Below are 20,138 nucleotides of genomic sequence, written 5' to 3' on the forward strand. Positions count from 1 at the left end.
AAGAAGCCAACTTTGCATCACTGTGTTGTCCCCCTCGTTTATATTAGTAGTGGTGGTACTAGGCAGTGCATTCACTGCTAGCAGCGTGTTCGCTTTACGTGACAAATGAAGTTTAAAGCAGAGTCCACTGAGTGCTTGTGTGCATGACACTACATCTCCTAAGTGGTTTGCAGCACTGTAGCAGATAAGAAGTGTATACAGGCAATATCTTTGCGCAGGCTTAACTGTCTGATAACCGGCGTGATTAGATTTATTTGTGCTTGACACGATACATTGCAGCGATATACAAGATATTAGACTCTTTGCACATGCACATCGAATTACTGTGCCAGCTATTGCTGGTAACATTAATAGCCACCCTAACCTCGATTACACAGCAACATGGCAGCACCCCATGCAAACCAGACTGCCCACTTTGATCCTAATTCGAGCTCGTTACTGGCTCCCCACCCTGACTGCAACAAATAAATGATAAAATCTACCATCACTTGGTCTCATTTCACGCTGAGGACAAAGCATTAGGTATATTTGGTCATTACTATTGAGATCAGCTGTTTGTTTTGATGCTGCTAGGACTACAGAGGCAGTGCAATTGCAGTAAACGTGGTTCGATTTCAATTTAGCAGGTGCTGCCACAGGATTAGAGTTGGTGATGCGTTGACGATGCAGAATGCTACGAAGGCTTAATTGTTAACTGCGTCAATAATTTACTACTCCGCTCTAGTATGGTATGTACATGTTGACGGTGGCTAGTAAACGCCAACTAGATGCCGAGCAGATGGTACGACATGTGTGAACATTTATCAGGGCATTCGATCTTACTAAAACTGGCTAAGGGCGTGAAGGGCGTTCAGCCTTCTTATTGGCTGAGGAGCCCTGCAGCTTCCCCAGTGCTGCAAGGAATTACTGAAATGGAGTATAGTTGAGCATTCTTTTCAAGTAGAGCGCCACCAACCCGTGGTGGCGACTGACAGCAAAGTATGTGCGAAGCGGGTCACCCGGACTGGCGGACTAGGACTGAACATGGCACAAAATAAATGCAACTGTCGTACCTCTGTTCAAAGTGAGCCTTGCAAATTATTTCACCATTGGCAACATGACACTGAGTGTGCATAATTTTTTCTGTAACGCATGTGCATGCGGATCTCACTGCCTCATTAAGTTTTCACACAGAGAGAAATGGTCTTCCATGTGACACGCTTACTCATTAGTTCCTAACTATGCGCTAGTGTTCATACAATCCTTTGTGCCGAAACTCAAGACACTTCAGCCGCTGACACTCAAACGCCATGAAAGTACTCTACAAGAAACAGGCTGACCAGCGCCAAGCTATCAGCAGGATCATCACCTAAGTCGCTAAGCTGCTTAAAAAAACTGCCAGTCCTTTTCAGCTTGAACATTTACATGCTTCAAGAAATCAGAAAAGCCCGAGACTGTTAATCACAGTCAAAAATAAAATATACATTCAAGAGCTCAAAGCTGTGCAAGCTTCTTGCGTGACTTATAATGAAAGGATCTGCAACACAAAATCAAGAATTACATGAACTTCAAAATTAACCATCTAGCATTAAAAAAAACAGGAACATCATCAGTAACCGGAAATATTACCGACCATGACAGACAGCTTCTTACTACTCCATTGATCATAACAGTTCAACGACCACCTCTAGCTATCAAACTACCAAAAGCTACAAAATGCTGAATTCGATGGAGACCGCTCGTGGCAATGTTATGGAACTGGCTTGAACTGAATGTTCACACCAGTGTCCTATTTTGAGCATCCGAATTCTAACACCTGATGAGCTGCTTCACAAATAGAGCTGCGCTGCCATCAAAGGGCTGTTTTTTAGCAACAAGCTAAAGCATCGGGGTGCAGACTGTCACTGAGAAATTCAGTAAAGATGTAATAATTGAAAGGCACGCATTGTGCTTGCTTGGCATGCACCCAATGCACAGCTTCTGTAGCATCAAGAGAGAAAGGACGCTTTACAATTAGCAAAGCGGGAGCCTGAAGTCTAGAACCATTGAGAGTGTTGCCAAGCACTTACGACACGCTACTACTGCTTCACAAGAAGATATCAAGCAAGCCCTGCCTTCAGTACTTCAGAACGATAACCACATCTGTATATGCAGATTACCTTCTCGAGTTCTTGAAATTTTGCAGGCAATGCTAGAAACCAGGGAAAGTCCAACTAGCACACCACTAAGCACCAAGCACAGATGTCCAACAGAAGCATCGCGGTTTCGGAGAATTTTATGCAAGAAGTGCTAAAGTACTGCATCAGTGTTAAAGAGTAGTCAACCATGAAATCCCATGCACCTGTCGCACGGCAGCGAGGGCTCATGCTCTTAACTATGAGACACCTGTTACCGTTGAATAAGAAAAAGAAAGTACTACAGAGTAACGAGCACTGCCACAAGTGCTCAAGAATAAAGCAGTGGGACTGCAGGAAAAGTGGCTCGAGGGCTCCAAGTACTCAGCCTAACGTATCACAGGCATCTGTGACTAGAACAAGCAACTGCTGCGACTTCCTTCAGATAATGATGTTGTACCTCCCAAGTCAACCATGCAATAACTGTTGCAAGTGGCAGAAACATGAGGGAGCAAACCACATGTTGCTTCAAACAGCATAAGCTTAGGCAGAAGGGCAAAGTAAATGGCCCTTTTGTTCTGTTCGGCAATTGCAGCAGAAGGACCTTCATGCTGAACTGTTCTGCCAACTTTACTAAAAGGGAAAGCAAAGTTTCACTATTTACTATTTAGGCAGCTACAAGCTAATCGCCAAGAGAGTGTCAGTAAGTAAAATTGTGGCTGCATAACATGTACGATGCCAGAGTGCATTTCAAAGCACTCTAAATTTGTGCGCTCTGCAAGGACTTCCTACTGCTACCACATGACTCTACAGCCAGCCTCATGGAAAAGCAGGGGCTCCGACTTGCTGACTACGCATGAGCTGAACTTTGCTTTGGCATTGGGAGTCTGGCCACTGCTCAAGCTGATGATTACTGTGATGTGAAGAGCAACAATGACAGGCACATAAATTACCGGCTCGTGGCGGTCGAAGACATTCTCAGCTGTACATTACAGGTAACAGCACTTGCATTGTTTGCTGTGACTTATTTCACCGCTACAGGAGCGATACAGGTGTCCATAAGCTTTGACCATGACAAGCGCTACCAAAAACCAAAGTCGTCATGAGAGCTCAGTCATTTGGTGATAAAGAACAGAGAAGAAATAGCCAACCTGAGCATTCGATAACCTTGGAGTGTTAAAGGGACACTAAAGATAAACATGAACAATTTCGAATAATGCAATCTGTTTTTAGCCCTCTTTCTTCTTAAATTTTGTGGCGACTAGAACAAAAAATGAAGCTCAGAGTTCCATTGTTTTCAAGTTCATGGCATTCTTTAACATTTAGGCCAAGTAGGCTCAGTGAAAGTTCCTGAAACTTGCTATATTCATTCTGGCTCCTTTAGAACACAATGTAGTTAATTTTTACCCATAAATAATTAACTAGGCCCTAGCAGACACCATCCAAATCTATAACATCACACTGAGCTGGTGTGAGAACTTTAAGGCGGCAGTGCTACTCATTTTTCCTTTTTGTGCCTTTTTCCACTTGCCAAGCCTCTTGCAGTAAGGGTGGCATTTTTGGTATCGTATAAGGGTAATTTACTAATGAAAGTGAAATCATTTTTTCTTTTTCATGTCCCATTATGTTCCATTAATAAATAAAGTGGCACACACGTCTCCAGAATGCAGTTCAATAATCCAGAAAACAGTAATATGTCTGGCGCATCACTCTATTCTTCAGTCTCTCTCAATCATGTTAGGCATAGGGCACAAAAATGCTTTGCGTGTGTTGCTGAATTCTAGGTACACACAACTTTTTAAAATGTCTGATGGCCTGAGAACTTTTGGTGGAGCCTTTGCTGACAGGAAACATGGCCGGATGTGCTGCGGAAAGCGTTGGTCATCCAGGAAAAGGACTTCTCGGCACAGCAGCAAGCAAGTGTGACCTGCCCTCAACAACACACGAACCATTTTCTCTATGCGGAAGAAGCCTTCTGATGTTTGCACAAATGTGCTGTCGCTTTTAGTTGGCCTTTTGTACAGTGTGCTGTGGTACATCTGTTTCTTAAATACAAGCCTCTCGTAGCACTCAATACTACTGCCACCATAGCCAGTATTATTGAGTGCTTGCATTTCGGAAGCACTGAGTGTAGCATGCTTGTTCAAGCCAAGAAACGTTGCACCACCTTCTTCAACTGCATTCTTGATATGTGGGTGTCCAAGGAAACTATCACAAACTGCCCTGTCCTCTTCCGAGATATTTGCAGTGGCAATGAAGTGCTCTAGATATTGCCCCATAACCACACGCTCAACAATCTGATGGGGCAGGCCATGAGCAGCGGTCACCGACTTTACAAGATGCCCATTCCCACTCTCAAATGAAAAGGCAGAATGGGCCCACAATGGCCCCAAATGTCGATCACTCTCTGCAAGGTGGTAGAGCTGGTGCACATTAAACGTCGCTGCTGTCACACCATACAGTGCCTCACAGCGTGCTGCAAACATTGACAGAAGGCGCTCTGAAAAGAATAAAATGGAGCAATCAGAAAAGTGAATTTTTGTAATGTACAGAAAGCTTGAGGGTCTAATCACATTTGGTGCAGTTGAGCTTATATTTTGAGTGGAATTACAAGCATCTCCAAAAGGCAGCACCTTAGCGAACATTTAAAATAAAACATTTTTGATGTGAAAGCATCAAATGGCCCAATGATCGAAAAAAGCAGCGCCTGTAGCAGCGAAACATCACTTAAGTTGCCACTGGCTGCAACGCGACATCACGAGCAGATGAAACGGTTACCTGCTGCTGTGTTAGCGTGCCAGGTGTTGTGCGAGGATTGCACTTGTGTTTCTATATTTGTGCTGACACAGTCACTGTTGTGCAGAGACCTACTTTGAGGCATCCTAAGGACCACATGGCCTGCCAAAATGAAGCATTCATTAATATACGCTACTTATGACAAATGGTTTAGTAGTGCGTAATCATCATGCTCTTTCTCTGTCACAACTTTCACTTTCCTTACTCTCTTCTAGCATATTGCTTTAACATTTTAACATTGCATCAGATGCGGCTACATGGTTGATATACAAAATCTGATGATGTTAAATGGACACTAAAGATGAACACTAAATCCGTGTAGACCGACAAGGCACGCTTTCAAACTATTTTCGTTAATTGCACACTAAAATTTGATTAAACAAGAAAAATAAGGCCAAACCTTTTTTTTTTTAAACTTCACATTGAACCCCAAGCACCAGAACATCAGTGTGATGTAACAGATCTCAAAGTGTTTTCTACTGTCCATTGTATCACACTAAAAGTTCTTGAAACTTGCAAATTTCAGTCTTTGCCTCTGTTGCAATACAATGTAGCCCAATAAACTAGGCCTGAACAGACACTGAAAATCATTGACATCACGGCAAGCTGAAGTGAGAACTTACGGTGGCGTTGCCATGTCTTTCCTTTTGCATCATGCTAGATTACCAAGTTTCCTCCTACGGTAAGAATGGCTTTTCGTGTTATACAAATAAGGGTTATTTGCTAACACAGCTTAACTTTCCTCTTTAGTGTCCGCTACCCCCGTCGTTGCTTAGTGGCTATGGTGTCAGGTTGCTAAGAATCAAATCAAGGGACCGAATCCCAGCCACGGCTGCCGCATTTCAATACAAGAACACCCATGCACTTACATTTAGGCGCACATTAAAGAACACCAGGTGGTCGAATTTATTCGAGTCCCTCATTACGGCATGCCTTGTAATCAGACCATGATTTTGGCACGTTAAATCCCATAATTTATATATTTTATCTTTAGTGTCTGTTTATCACTACTACCAAAATGCTAAATTATGCCTTTTACATTTTCTAGAAGTTGTGTGGAGAGGGGCTCCAGAGAAACTGCATAATGATGCATAATTGCAGAAAAAGTACGAGTGCTTGTTAGTTTTAGGTATGAGCATGGCCCACAACAAAACATGGACAAACATGTGGCACAAACAGAAAAAATTAGCCTCATCCATTAGAGCAAAAAAAAAGCACAAGAGCATGGCAAGAATAAAAGAATGTTTGAGATGCCCAACCTAATAATCCCCTAGAGCTACGTTTCAATGAAATGTAGAGCAAAAACTGACACCACAGACCTTTAAGTGCACTGACACCAGTTAAATTAAATGTGAGTGCACACAAGAGTGTTGCAATCTTTCTAATATATGTGCTTGGCTCACAAAATGGTGAAAATCTTTGCATGCAACAAGAATTTTCTATAGCTGGCAAAATAGATGTCGGGAAGTCTTGTGGCTTCCAGAATAGAAGCCTCTGTCCTCTAGGAGCATGTCCATATAAAACTGTGATTACAAGTTGTGCCCCCTTGGGAATGTTTTTGATCTTTCCCTCATGCTATTACCCCTTTACAGTTATGCAGGAAACACTTTCTTTTTATGACCTCCAGGGGGAAGGCACATTTTCCTTCCAGCTCAGCTAGAAGAAACACATGCAAGGAAAAACATATATGCACACTCCACACACTAAGAAAATTCGGAAGCGAAGCTTTCAAGAGCCAGCAAGGGAAAATGCCATATTATGATGATGAGACACACTGCAGATTTCAGTGATGAATGCATCCCTCAGCCACCATGGCCGACCTTGCAGAGCAAGCAGAAGTTTTATACGGCATTAAAACATGTTAAATTGCAAGAGGAAACATGCTTGACCTTGTAGAAATGCACCACTATGTGATAAGTGCAGCTAATTTTGGTAAAGAATGTGTCCTATAAGTTCTATCTGGTTTACACAAGGGAAATTCTTAAGGGTGTTTTGTTATGTCTTTTCAGGTATGCATCCAAGGCTTAAAGGTTAGAGCATCAGGCTTCTGTGTTGGGGGAACTAGGTTTAAACTATCCATCAGATGTGTAATTTTATATATTATTCACTCTTAGGCATATGTCAAGGCCATGTACACAGCCAGATAGAAACACACAAACCGCAAAGTCGGTAGAATAGCCAAAGAAAGCTGGTAGAGCATGGCAGGTATTCAATCTTGTGGACCTCTCAATACACCCCTACTGCATTGCACGGCATCACAATAAATACGGTCGTAGAGCATGAACATTTATTTTTACTTTTTGGTGCACTATTTTCATTTTCGAACCATTTTAAATCCTGCTTATCAGCAGCAGCAGCGGCCTGTTTTTATGTTTACTGCAGGATGGAGGCCTCCCCCAAGTAATCTCCAATTACCAAGTTGTGCATGTGAATTTTGTGATGTCATCATACCAGACGCAATACTCTGCCGTCCTCAATTGCGCTTCCATTTCCTTGGCATCCATTCTGTGACTCTACTAGACCACCAGTTATCTGCCCTACGTGAATGGTTTGTCCAGCTCCATTTTTTCCTCTTAATGTAAACTAAAATATTGGCTACCCCTGCTTGCTCTTTAATCTACACACTGTCTTCCCGTCTCTTAATGTTATGCCTAACATTTTTTGTTTCATCACTCATTATTACAACCTGCTTATTGAAAATTTTGCCAAGACAAAACTCAATCTTAATGCACCCAAGTTGAATGCACATAAGCCGTTTTACACCAAGAAACTTTCACATCTGGTGGGCCAAATAATGCAATTTACTAAAGATGCATAAGTAATTGCAAAGTAAAGACATACAGACACATATGATTACATAAGCTCTAATCTGTGCATGGACAAAGCTTGGTGTTGAAGTGCACATAGTTGCATCTATACACACCCCTTTCAGTCCATGTTTCTCATACTGTGTCACTAATCCTTTATCAGTAACTGTTGAAGTAGACTAGCTTTCCACAATAATAAAATTTAGGAGAGGGGGCTTACATGATTTTACAAATTGCAGTGTGGAGGTGTAGAACATACATTTTAGAGTGCAATAAATAATACCCAAAACAAAGGTGAGCGAAGCCAGTTGCTTTCAAGAGAACTTCAGATTTTTGTCTATAATGTTATCTTGGGTAACAGATTCACACGTATATGTACTTGTTGCCAAAATTCCACATTTTAAGTACATTTCAACAGGATTTGCAGTACGAGTGAAAAGAACAGATGTATACGGAGGTGAGCCTTGTTTTCTGTTTAACCTGAGTACTTCTGCAATTTCTAGTTATTAGTTATTGAATATGACTGATAAATCAACAAACAACCAATACTTACTGTGCCACTCCCAACACATAATTTCTGAACAAAGATTACAAGCAATTATGGTGAGCTATGACGTGGATACTTAACCTACATTTGTGCAGTACTTTACCTGCATGGTCTATCTGCTGAGTAGATATCTCTTCTCTAAGCAGAATATGTACTGCCTCCGACAGCTTTACGAGGTGACGCCAGTACTCATGGGGGATCAGGCCATCAAGGCATGGCAGGGCGTAGAAAAGAAGCCAGTGCTTCCATTCTGAAGCCTTCCAATGAGCCCTGTCATCGATGCGACGGGGTAGACGTGTGATGCAGTGAGGAGGTTGAATGCTTAACAAGCGGTTATTAACTTCTCTCACAGATGATGGGCTGCCTGCAGACATAAAAACGGCACAATGATTAATTATACAGAGCATTTTAAGTGACCGAGATGTCTCTCCAATACAGTAAAATTAAACCCGAAGAATGAAATCACCTTATCCATGGCACGTCAGTCAGAGTAACATATGCTTAAAGCATGCAAGTTACTGAAAATGGCAAAAAAGAATTACTTCCAGTCATATCTAGACTCAATTACATTGGTTTTGGTCTGATTTGTGAAGGTGTGTGCACTGGTGAGCAGAGCTCTTCATTGTTGTATTTGGTGCGTCAACTACACGAAACTTTGCAGCGTATCAGGCAGCACTTCCTTATCAATACATTTAAAATAATCTGTACGCACTTAACGTGGCATGAAGCACTAAGAGCATAGCAATGCTTCCTCCTCATATGTTTTACAGCCACCTCATCACATTTTTTTACATATTTTAAATAAGCATGCAGATTGCATACAGTGTACTGTGATGATGCCAAAAATTAATAAACAACCTCGTGCTACTCTCCGTGGGCTTTTCCAGTCACTTCACACATGCTACTCACCTAATACTATTCTTCTAATATGTGCCATAATACAGCAATAGTTAAAAGGGTCACTGAAATTATTTTTGTCATAACCAAGTGATTTATACGGTGGTCACACCTTTTAAAGCAACCTCACAAATTTTGTAACAACACACAGCACCAAGAGAGGTACAAGCAATTATAGATTCAACATGTACGCTGTAGTGCAAACACATGGCGAGAGAAAAGACTGGAATATGGTACAGTGTGTGCCCCCTTTCCACTAGACTGTACACGATGCGATACCAACTAACCCATCAGTCTATACCTTTAAAGATTACTCTCCACAAAAGCTACAGCCTTCATCCTCAAAACCTATTCCACACTTGTGTTTACATTCAGCGTAAGATCGTGTGGTTAACATCATAAAGCTGCACACGTGCTGCGAGGGTTAGTGTTGTGGCGAGCTCAGAATTTAGACTACCTGAGGTTCTGTAGCATGTACTTTGGCTTTTCCAAAGCACAGCACCATTGAAACATGGTTACCATGGCTACGATTGAACCTATGACTGCCTGTTGAGCAGCTGAGTGTCATAGCCACTGTGTTAGTAGGGCATTTCTGTCTTGTAACCTACCAGGCACTGTATAACATAGCTTTGCAAGCGTTCTCTACTTCTAGTCCAATTTAACATGTGTGTTGAATTATCTCTTGCTTATGGCACACAATTAACACTTTTTGTAATTGCTGACATGTCGGAAGTCTCTCGTAAAGATCAGCTATGGCGCTTGCGTGCCTTTATGGGGGATAGTTCCCAGCCTGTACTTCCTGCACAAATAGTTCGCAACTGATCCATCTTTGTGTTTGAGGCACAGGCAAGCCACAGTGCAGCAGGAAGATGTAACGGTTATACCTTTCTTGCTGCACAAGACGCTGCTGTACCAAATTAGTTTCTACAAAACCTAGTCTCGTAATTGTTCCTTACAACTAACACAGGATAGTCCATCAGCCACCAGTAACTACTTTCAGCCTCTGTTGCTTTATTTATCACTCCCTCCCCTCTGTCCATATCCTTCAACAGGTCTTGACCTTCCCTCCAAAGCACACACTTGCAGAAATGTGCAAATAACAGCTGATGCTTGGTCCTAGTTCTTAGCCATGTGCATGCTGAAGATTTGAGCAAATGTCTGTGTTATAGCCTTCTATGTTCTGTTTTTTCTTTGTTTTGTTTTTTGCTTGCAAAAATGATAACTAAGCATTACAATATGCTATTGTTGCATATCTGCACTGCTACATTGCAGTTGTTGCAGATGCTGCTATGCAAGAAGCAATTAATATACACACTTAAGTGGCATCATCAAGCCATTCAAGCAAGATGAATAGAGATAGATGAAAAGTATACAGAGCAAAGTCACTGAAATCAGCACATCTACAATCTTCAGAATCTGTGTACACTTGAACATGACGTCCCCCCCTACCCCCATAACAGTCCCTAGAAACTTCCCTACTGGATAAGAACAATTTGTATGCTGCAGTTACGTAATTCAGTATTAAAAACCATAATATGTAAAAGCACAAGCTATATTACTGCAGAAGTAACTGCTCATCGTCATTAATCATTCTATGCTACATTATCACTTAAGAATGCCACAGAACACATTTGTTTACAAATGGCACTCTTTTCGCAAAATACAATCTTTTATTCACTTTTCTATCATCGTACTCATTTGTTTTCTGCCTGTCTTGATAACGTTGCTTCTCTGTTCACCATTCATACATCTCATTTATATAGTTGGTTGATTAAACCTGCTGCATACTGCTTTGGTTTGTTTAATCATTCAACATGTCCTCTATCAAACTCCTCGCCTCACAGAAGCTACTTCTGTAAGTGTTTGCTACAGCTGAAGCCTTGCTTGAATATTGCAAGTATAAGAAGCATGAAACAAAGTTTGAAATATACATACCGACGTAATACCGTTCAGAACAGTTAGTTGTACTGAACAAGGCCTCGCTTATCTGCCTTGTGACTCCTAGCAGAACACAGTGCATGTATTCGACGCTGACTCCCTTGACAAGGTTGAAACCTGAAAAATTACATTCAAAACACACACACTTACCGATTGAAGTCACCCGACGATAATGCTCCTACCAGAAAGGAACCAGGCAAGTGCCCTGCACCATAGGCCTCAGCCTGATATCAGGTGTTACTGTATACAGAGTACTACCTCCCTGCCGCCTGCACTATGATAAATATGGAGCAGGGAAGAGCTACCTGCTTAAAGAGCTCCTAAACAACCATGAGCTCGAAAATTGAGTTACATAGTGGCTGATGAGCACTAGTCCATTATGAACATCATCAGCCTCTTTTTTTGTCCACTGCAAGACGAAGGATCTCCAATTACCCCTGTCTCGCGCTAGCTGATTCAAACTTGCACCTGCGAATTTTTTAATTTCATCATATCACCTCATTTTCTGCCATCCTCGACAGCGCTTCCCTTCCCTTAGCACCCATTCTGTAACTCTAGTGTTCACTGGTGATCTACACTACGCATTACTTGGTCTGCCCAACTCCATCTTTTTCTCTTAATGTTAGCTATGATATCAGAAACCCCCTTTGCTCTCTGATCCACACCGCTCTCTCCCTGTCTCTTAACATTTCGCCCAACATTTATTGTTCCATTGCTCTTTGTGCAGACGGTAACTTGTTCTCGAGCTTCTTGGTCCACCTACAAGTTTCTGCCCCATATGTTAGCACCGGTAAAATGCTATGATTGTACCCTTTTCTTTTCAACAACAGTGTTAAGCTCCTAGTCAGGATTTGGTAATGCCTGTCGTAAGCACTCTGACCCATTTTTATTCTTCTGTAAGCTTCGTTCTCATGGTAAGAGTCTCCTGTGAGTAATTGACCTAGGTAAACGTACTCCCGTACAAACTTTAGAGGCTGACGAGCGATCATGAATTCTTGTTTTCTTGCCAGGCTATTAAACACTGCATTTTTCTTCTGCATACAAAACTTTAACCACACTCTTGCACTTGCTCAGTTAAGGTCCTCAATCATTTGTTGCAATTGATCTCCACTGTTGCTGGAATATGAACACGTGGCGGCAAGAATATTTTTAAAGTGGTGCAGTAACACCAAAGATACAGGCGTTTGAACAATGAAAATGCAACTGCTACTGTTTCTCGCTCTCTTTTGCTACTCTCCCCATTTGCACTATCTACTCCTCGTCACATACTCACCAACACTACGCAGTCTAGTGAAAGCTACATCTCGCATGCAGGCCAGAAAAAAAGGGTACTCGATTGTCCACCCCTAATCATCATCAGCGTGAAACTTACTGAATAGAAGCTTCATAAAAGGTTCGGTTGAGCAGAGTGGGCAAGCATCCCTCCATTCTCAGAATACACAGTCAGCTCTTGCCAAGTTGGCACTGTCGTTCCTCAACTACTGACCAATCAAGAGTTTTTAGCCCTGCTGACACCACCTGGAGCACCCTGTTGATGCGTGGTGGTGATGCACAAAGGCAGCAGCAGATAGGGCAGGGGAGCAGTACAGGATTGTTTTTTGAATTAGTGGCATTTCCTGCAGCACATAGGGCTGCAGCATTCGCTGGTGATTATGGTCACAGCATTCTCCAAGCGACGAGCATGTTTGTTTGAAAAGTGTAAAAAAATGTTAGATGTTTATGGGTTCTTTAAGGCTTCATAAGCTGGTTTCCCTTCCTTCTTAAGACTGTTACAGCTGGTTATTTAACACAACACCACATAAAAGCATAAAAGAATGCCGCTGCATGCTTACCTTTAAGGCTCATTAAAGCCGATGGGCCCTTGAAACCATTCACTGTGTTTTCTGTGATGTATGCAATATGCATGTCTCTGATTACTTGACTATGTGTCCTTTCCTCAGCCGGCTGGTCAATGTAGCGCATGCCACCTGAAAATAATGAAATGGAAAGCTTGCTTGTACACTTTTACAAAGGCAGTGCACTACATAAACTATATATGGTGACAACCAAAATATTAATAAGTTTTGCCCACAAAACCACACTGTGCCTGCAGGCTATGCATCCACAATCCAAAATGTAGTTGCAGAGAGACACCACACTTTCCAATTATGAAAATGTACCTGACATTGCTACGTTATCTGGTGCAAACTACAAATTTAAAGGAACTTGTACGTACATGCACACAGTTTATGACAAAAACTGTTATGCTGTAGAGTTCAGAAGTTAGAGAGGGCAGGGCATTACTACTAATTTAAGTGACTGTGACTTGACAGTAGGGAATGATGACATTTGTTAATTTTAAACCATACAATAGTATTTGTTTTTGGTAAAATGTTAAAAAGAATCACTTCATTGCTTTTCAACTTCTTGATTTTTATGAGCCTGCTGCTGTGGGTTTTCTTCACCACCCCGTGTTTTCTTGTTTTCTGCAATCGTAACATTGGCGACTGTGCCAGCTATGGCGGCAGCCTCAACCACGTGACACCTGATTGCGAGTCTTTGCAAAGCATGCTGGTGTGCTTGCCACCAATACAGTCACAGTACTTCAAGATGCACCAGTGTGCAATTGTTTTCAGCAACAACATAATGCAATTTGCCTTTAGCGGCTACATGAAGCCGCAGCATCGTAAGGCTTATGTAAGCTGCTTATGTAATGCAGGTGTGTGAACACAAACATTATCACAAAGACTCTTGGCAGCTGTCCATATTTATTTGTTGCAAACTTGTTCATATAGGGTTGCCAACTGTCGATGAGTGGACAAAGTTGGAATGGAAGGGGAGCGCCATTCTATTATTAAGCAGAAAAAATCAAAGTTGGGACATTTGGTTATCGAAACTGGATCAAGTCACAACTTCGGACATTTACTCAGAAATAGAGACTGTCTCGCTGAATTCAGGACGGTTGGCTACAGAGTACTTGCTTCTACCATAACAAGAAACCATCACCTCTAACAAGCTCATAACAGTATGTACTTAATGTAAAAAGAAAAAAGAAAGCAGTACTGTTGTCTTTTTTCTTTTCGTGTTAAAAATTAGATTGGTATGATCTTGTTACTTGCATGGATAAAAAAACTGCAAAATGTGGTAACAGGGACGACAGATGCTTGTCCTCATATGCACAAAATTAGAACCTATGAGCACATTTACAGTGAGCTCGACAGAAATGAGTTTTGTCGAGGTATGTTTATTTTTGACACTGGCTTTCCAAATTTTCCTCACAGACGTGGTCAGTGAAAGTAACACATGGCACAAAAAACTGGAAAGTCACAGTATCTCTACTGCTGTACTTTTGCCTTAATGGCAAATGCCTTGCATGTGTTACTGCATGCACACTCATGTGGCATGTTTTGCCACACATTTTAAGAAACGTAGCATGTCTATCACTTCATCCACAGTCAAGCTAAGCCAGGTTTTTGCACATAACAGACTTCCCAGTGAATATTTTCGAACTTAATTACTTGCACAAATATTCTTAAGATCCCACAAAGAGCATGCTGTGTGTTGAAAGTTGCCCTTGCTTCCCAAGTTTTTGGGTGATATGAGGAGCAATATCTGTCTTGATAGTTGGCATTCTTGTGTGCAGCTACATCTTCTACACCAGTATTCTAGACTGAAAATATTAAAATAAGAAGACTGTTCCGTGCATACAAGAGACACCACTCAATTACAATAATTACACTATATAATACTGCAATTATAAAAACTGTTTGGAGATATCAGCACATTTCTTACCTTCTCTATGCGTTGCCATCGTGAGGCACCGAGGGCAGCCATGCAGACCGTTGAACTGAATCATGTTCAGAACGGCAGCACGTGCAGGTGCATCCACAGCACAGCACAGCACAAATACTCTAGATTGGTGTACAGATGATGCAGTCTTCCATGATATGGGCTTCATACTTTTTACCTGCTCAACAAACTTTGCAAGAAATGTCTGCATATTCGGGTGGGTTCTCCCAAACCATAGTGCTGTCAGAACAGGATTTTGAAGTCGTTTGGCAGGTGGTAGCTCATTCACCACAATTTGCAGAGGCCACACTGATGTCTTGGAGGACTTGAAAACTGGACTTCCATCTGTGTTGATGGTCAGAGTCAAGTCATCATAAGTCAAGTTCTCAGCTTTGCTAAGCTCATGAAAGCAAGCAGCACTTGTTATGTCAGTGACAGCATCACATCGCTGGCTTCTCTTCAACAACCCTTCTTCCAGGCTTTCCTTTGTCCTTTCAATGAGAAGGCAAAGCTGACTTGCTGTGTCCAAAGTCACAAAAAATGACCCTTTTGCATGCACATTGGTGACATTTTCTTTGGTGCCACAGACAGTGCATAGTGCGTTGCCGTTTTCCACTGTCAACACAGCCTGACAAACATCACAAAGGTACCAATAGGTAACTAAGCCGCTTTTCTTTGTTGACCACAGCTTTCTAAATGCGTACTTGTTGCGTGGCAACACGTCAGCTCCTGCGATGCTGTTCACCAGCGCAGCCAGATCGCCCAACGCTGTCCACGTCAAGCCATGCGTAACTGCATATGACATGGCCATAGCAGCAGCTCCTGCCTTGGACGTACCAAGGTTTGGCAGCGTTTCCGAGCTGAGTGCAGCAAATGTAGTGGCCAATATTTCCTCTTCGATAAGAGGCGACGGCGATCCACTCTCAACTGAGTCGTCGCAGTCTTCTGCTTCCTCGCGAAACATGCAGCTTTCTTCAGACCCGACGGGTGAGGGTTCGCGGGACAGATCGTCGCCGGTGCAGGAAGGCGAAGCGTCATCCCCGCACGTAGACGGCTCTGCCCTGCTCGGTGCGCTGGAACAATCCGCGTTCTCCTCGCCTTCTTTCCAACGTCTGTAAAAAGTCGTTTTCGGCACGCCGAGTTCCTTGCTATGGTGCAAGTAGGTCTTGCGCGCCTTTTTCGACGGAACGTCGGCCATCGGCTCAATCTGAGCGATAAAACACACGTAATGTGTGCAAAACTGCTGCTACATAGAATAATTAACTAATCATTAATCGAACAGTGAACAAGCTACTAACCATTAATCGAAGACTCCATCGACCCTCAATTCGGCAGCGTCTAATTAGAGTCGCAAAACAGGAGGTCAAGATCAGTCGTTGGTCGTGGCCGCACCCTATTGAAAAATTTGTGTGAGAAATAGAACGAGATGTATGCATGTCGCACAGATTTGACGAGAAATAGAACGAGATGGATGCATGTCGCACAGATTTGACGAGAAAAGAACGATATGAAATGCATATTGAACGAACTCGCAGAGAAAACGGGCGAGATATGTGTGATGTGCTACGCAGACATTTACGAAGTGCACGAGATTTATGCGATGTGCGATATGAATGCATAGAGCTTGAGTGACATGTGTGCGATGAGTTGTGTAGACCTGACGAGATTATGTATGACGTGTGTGAGGTGGCATGTGATGTGTACGCACTGTAGTCGTATGAGCAACTTGATCTTTGAAGATGACTGAATTGTATAAAAAGTGTGTGCACTTAAGTCGTAGTGCATACAAAATCTCATTAATGACAGTCAGATTTATGAGCTGTTCGTAGTAAATGCAAGAGTGTGATCAATGTGCTGTATGATCACATTGAATCATTATGACACATATATACCAGCATAAACTACAGAGCAAATAAGACGTTCAGAGCTCAACTTCTGGAATTTCATCCCCATCAAAGCTGGTGTCGGTACTTTTGATGCAATGATTTTCACTTGGGGACATATTCTCGGATGAACACTTATGGCGATACTACTGCCTTTGCATGACGCATTCCTCGACCAGCCAGTAAGCACTGGATAGCACAATGATATTGTCAAAAGCTATCAGCAGAGTTTGAATCCCTAGTACAGAGAGTAGATCTGCCTAAGATTTTATTGCAATATAGGAGTCAGGTGCCATAAAAGTTTCATAATAAAATGTTACATGTTTGTTTGTGCACGCAATAAAATAATCTGGCAATGTGATTATAGCACTTTGGAGATGCTTCAAACAAGGACGAGTTGGCAAAGTTTATTGCAAGCAGTTTGATCAGTGATAAATTATGTATGCACTTTGTCACATCCTAATAATATTGCTTGCATCAGATATATCAGTCAGAGGTAGTATAAGGGCGAACTTGAACCTGCATATTTTCCAAATAGCCAAGTGCATCAATCACAATACTGTCAAATACAAATCTGCTAAGAGCATGTTAGTGCCTGTTTATGTCCAATTGTAGAAGGCAAGCGTGCGATTGGCCATGCATGCCCACATATAAAAATAAAAAGCAGAACCACAAGACAGTATAAATAGGTTGGTGAACAGATAGCCAAAATAGCAGTCAAAATCCATCGCACTTTGTCACAAATAAATTAAAAATATTGTAATTAAATAACAATCCCTAAAAATGTCATGTGATCAATTGTGGTAATGATCAGAGTTACTGCTGTGAAAAATTATTTGCACTAAGTGTTTCACAACTTGCTGAGAGGGCTTGACCTGCACAGCAGTGGCAAAAAACGAGATGAGCGTCGCATCTTGGTGACCATTATCTCCCTACATACTACACAAAACTGAATTTGAAATTAAAGGAGAAATAACAAAGCAGTTCGTGTGCCAATGATGGTTAAGCGCACTGCAATGCCTTGCCATGCGTTGAAAGCTGACCTCCAAGCAACCAAAATGTAAGTGACCCTACATTGAAGCAGCGTCTCTAAATGACGAACGTGTATCACATCCTGGCATTCGCAGACGCAGTCACCAAATGAAAAACACCTTTGCAAATCGCAATAACGACGAATGTCACACGCGTGCGCACACAGACAGAATGCGAGCAGTTTCCGAAAGCACTCGCGAAAGACTGTACGGACGTTCCTACGCGTTCCACGCATATCAGAAGCGCGCGCGCGCGCGCACACATACACACATACACACACACACACGCACGCACAAAAGGCGAGCAGTTTCCGGAAGCACTCGACAAAGACGGCACGGATGTTTTTACAAAAAAGCAAATCCCACCGGCGTGGCACCATTTCCCGATGCACAAACAGCACCACTCATTAACAGTACACATCCGTAGAACGGCGCACAAGCCGGAACAAAGCGCACACCACTCGACGCCAAATCCGTCGTCGATTACGCCGCTGAGAAACGAACACCTTCTAACATTCACAAACCAAACGACGATGTGCTGCGAACTTCAAACAGATTTTACGGCCCTGTCCGGTTGATAGGGCTGCTCCACAGGCTGTCCTCACTGTTGAAAGCAATGTCCGCAAAGTTGTTGAAAAAGGCCGCCTAAAACACGCAAAAACATGGAAATAATACGCCTCTACTACCCACGCTACTCATGCGATCACAGTTACCGGAACCACAGACGGCGAAGTAAACAAACGACGTCATTTCCCCTAATTTCGGACCGAAGTAGTTTCTCAGTTGCGCGAGTCTTCCTTTCGAGCAGGGCGCGACTTGTTCCGGGGACTGTGAGGGCGCTGCGGTCGAGCTCTGCACCAAGTGAGCGGCGCTGCTCTGCTGACATGTGCACGTTACTTGCGGGTGTTTGCGCTTCTTGTGCTGTAGCCGATTTTATTTTCTCATTGCGTGTGCCTTGTAACTGTCCTCGGGCACGTGGCTGGCGGTCGAGGTCTTTTGCGTCCGGTCCAAGTTTTGCGCTCATGGAGACGCCAGTACCGGCGACGTGTGGGTCACCAAGCGTTAACATTGCGTGTGCACTTTGGTTTGTAGGCCCACCTTTTTTTCCATCTCACTTTCTTCGGACGTGCACTCTCAGGTATGGTGTCTGTAGAATATTATACTTCAGCTTAAACAACAACAGAAAGAAATAACGGCTGCTTTATTCAGCGAGCACCATGTAAATGCCGAGTGCCGCGACTAACAACCATAACTGTGCCAGGCTATAGCAGACGACGCTCGGATGCTTGGCGCGGAGGTCGATGGCAGTGCTGCGGTGGCGGGAACGGCAGCGGGCTGCATGGTGCGCATAGCCGAGGAATTGGGGTACTTAAAGAGGACTATAGGCCATCGCTCTATGGGGGTCTTGCGCTGGAGTTTGAGGTATAGTAGCGGCGCCTGGTGGCGGCGCGGGAAACGACATCTGGGTCGTACCAGCTTGGGCCGTATTGAGCCCTGGCTGTGGCGAAGCACGTTTCTAGGCCGAGTTTTGCGTCGATTCCCACTTTTTTCTGCCCTGTTGCGAGTGCGAAAAGGCTCGTCACTTCTCACAGACCACGCAGACCACGCTGCGAGCTCGCCGCAGCCTATAGTTTAACTTAAACGGACTCTCCGTGTGCCGTGCGACGTAATGCCAGGAGCAGAAGGAATCGGTGACGCCGATCAGGAGAGACCTAGCCCAGCCTCGAAAAGGCGTCACCGTCATTACTTCTGCGTCGTGGGCTGCCATGAACAAGAAGGCCTGCATCCCAACATCAGATTCTACCGTTTTCCTTCAAGGCCTCACGAAGTGGAGCGTCGGGCGCGCTGCATAGCTGCAGTTCGTTGCGCTGAGTAAGCGAAACTTCGCGCCATGCTGACTGCTTCGCCTGTCTTGAAGCTTGCTTGATTATCTTCGTTCTAAAGTTCAGTGTTTCGCACCTACAGTCCCGACGGCAGACCGACATAGCAGCAGGCATGGCTGGTAATTCACGATTCGAGACCCGACCACAGCGACAATTAACAATTCGACCGATGCGAAGTGGTTAAGTGACCAGGTGTGTGCAAATGAACACAAATGGTCGGGCTCATTCGATGACAATTCACTACTCCACTACGAGCAGCACAGGTTAAGAGAGATAAATGCGCTCATACTTGATCTCAAGCCAGCACGTTGAGGCAGCGCAGCAAGGCAGTCTTGATTGCAGCACATCGATGTTCGAGCGCTGTCATGAAAAGCTACATCAAGCGAGCAGTGCACGAGCTCGCGGTGCAGCGCGATTCGCACGTACGTGCGAGCTCATTTGCATTGCATATCAGTTATCACCAGTTACTAAAAGGGACAGATGGCCGCTACTACA

The 20,138-nt window shown here is 43.3% G+C and overlaps 2 protein-coding genes across 3 annotated transcripts in view; one reads left to right on the forward strand and one right to left on the reverse strand.

The window, feature by feature from the left end:
• LOC139051492 (adipocyte enhancer-binding protein 1-like) overlaps window positions 1-20,138 on the forward strand; it is a 297,433-nt gene that overhangs the window by 143,914 nt on the left and 133,381 nt on the right. The window lies entirely within an intron of this gene.
• Window positions 2,148-15,739, reverse strand: LOC139051475 (uncharacterized). 2 transcript variants are annotated; one of them, XM_070528449.1, is made up of 6 exons: window positions 14,850-15,739; window positions 12,911-13,045; window positions 11,076-11,195; window positions 8,347-8,607; window positions 4,872-4,991; window positions 2,148-4,593 (listed from the first exon to the last, which is right to left on the reverse strand). In XM_070528449.1, exons 1-6 carry the CDS (start codon window positions 15,655-15,657, stop codon window positions 3,812-3,814), a joined length of 2,226 nt encoding a protein of 741 aa, XP_070384550.1. In that variant the 5' UTR covers window positions 15,658-15,739; the 3' UTR covers window positions 2,148-3,811. The 2 variants fall into 2 exon arrangements, with proteins under 2 accessions (XP_070384550.1, XP_070384551.1); XM_070528450.1 differs by lacking the exon at window positions 4,872-4,991.

Source organism: Dermacentor albipictus, unplaced genomic scaffold, assembly GCF_038994185.2.
Source record: "Dermacentor albipictus isolate Rhodes 1998 colony unplaced genomic scaffold, USDA_Dalb.pri_finalv2 scaffold_12, whole genome shotgun sequence".
In the NCBI taxonomy this organism is placed as follows: domain Eukaryota; kingdom Metazoa; phylum Arthropoda; class Arachnida; order Ixodida; family Ixodidae; genus Dermacentor; species Dermacentor albipictus.

Coding starts and splice junctions, on each gene's coding strand:
- LOC139051475 (XM_070528449.1), bottom strand. CDS start 15,657: ATGGCCATGTCATATGCAGTTACGCATGGCTTGACGTGGACAGCGTTG. Junction 13,046..14,849: donor GATGGCAACGCATAGAGAAG/GTAAGAAATGTG, acceptor CATTATTTTCAG/GTGGCATGCGCTACATTGAC. Junction 11,196..12,910: donor GGCTTTAATGAGCCTTAAAG/GTAAGCATGCAG, acceptor GTAATTTTTCAG/GTTTCAACCTTGTCAAGGGA.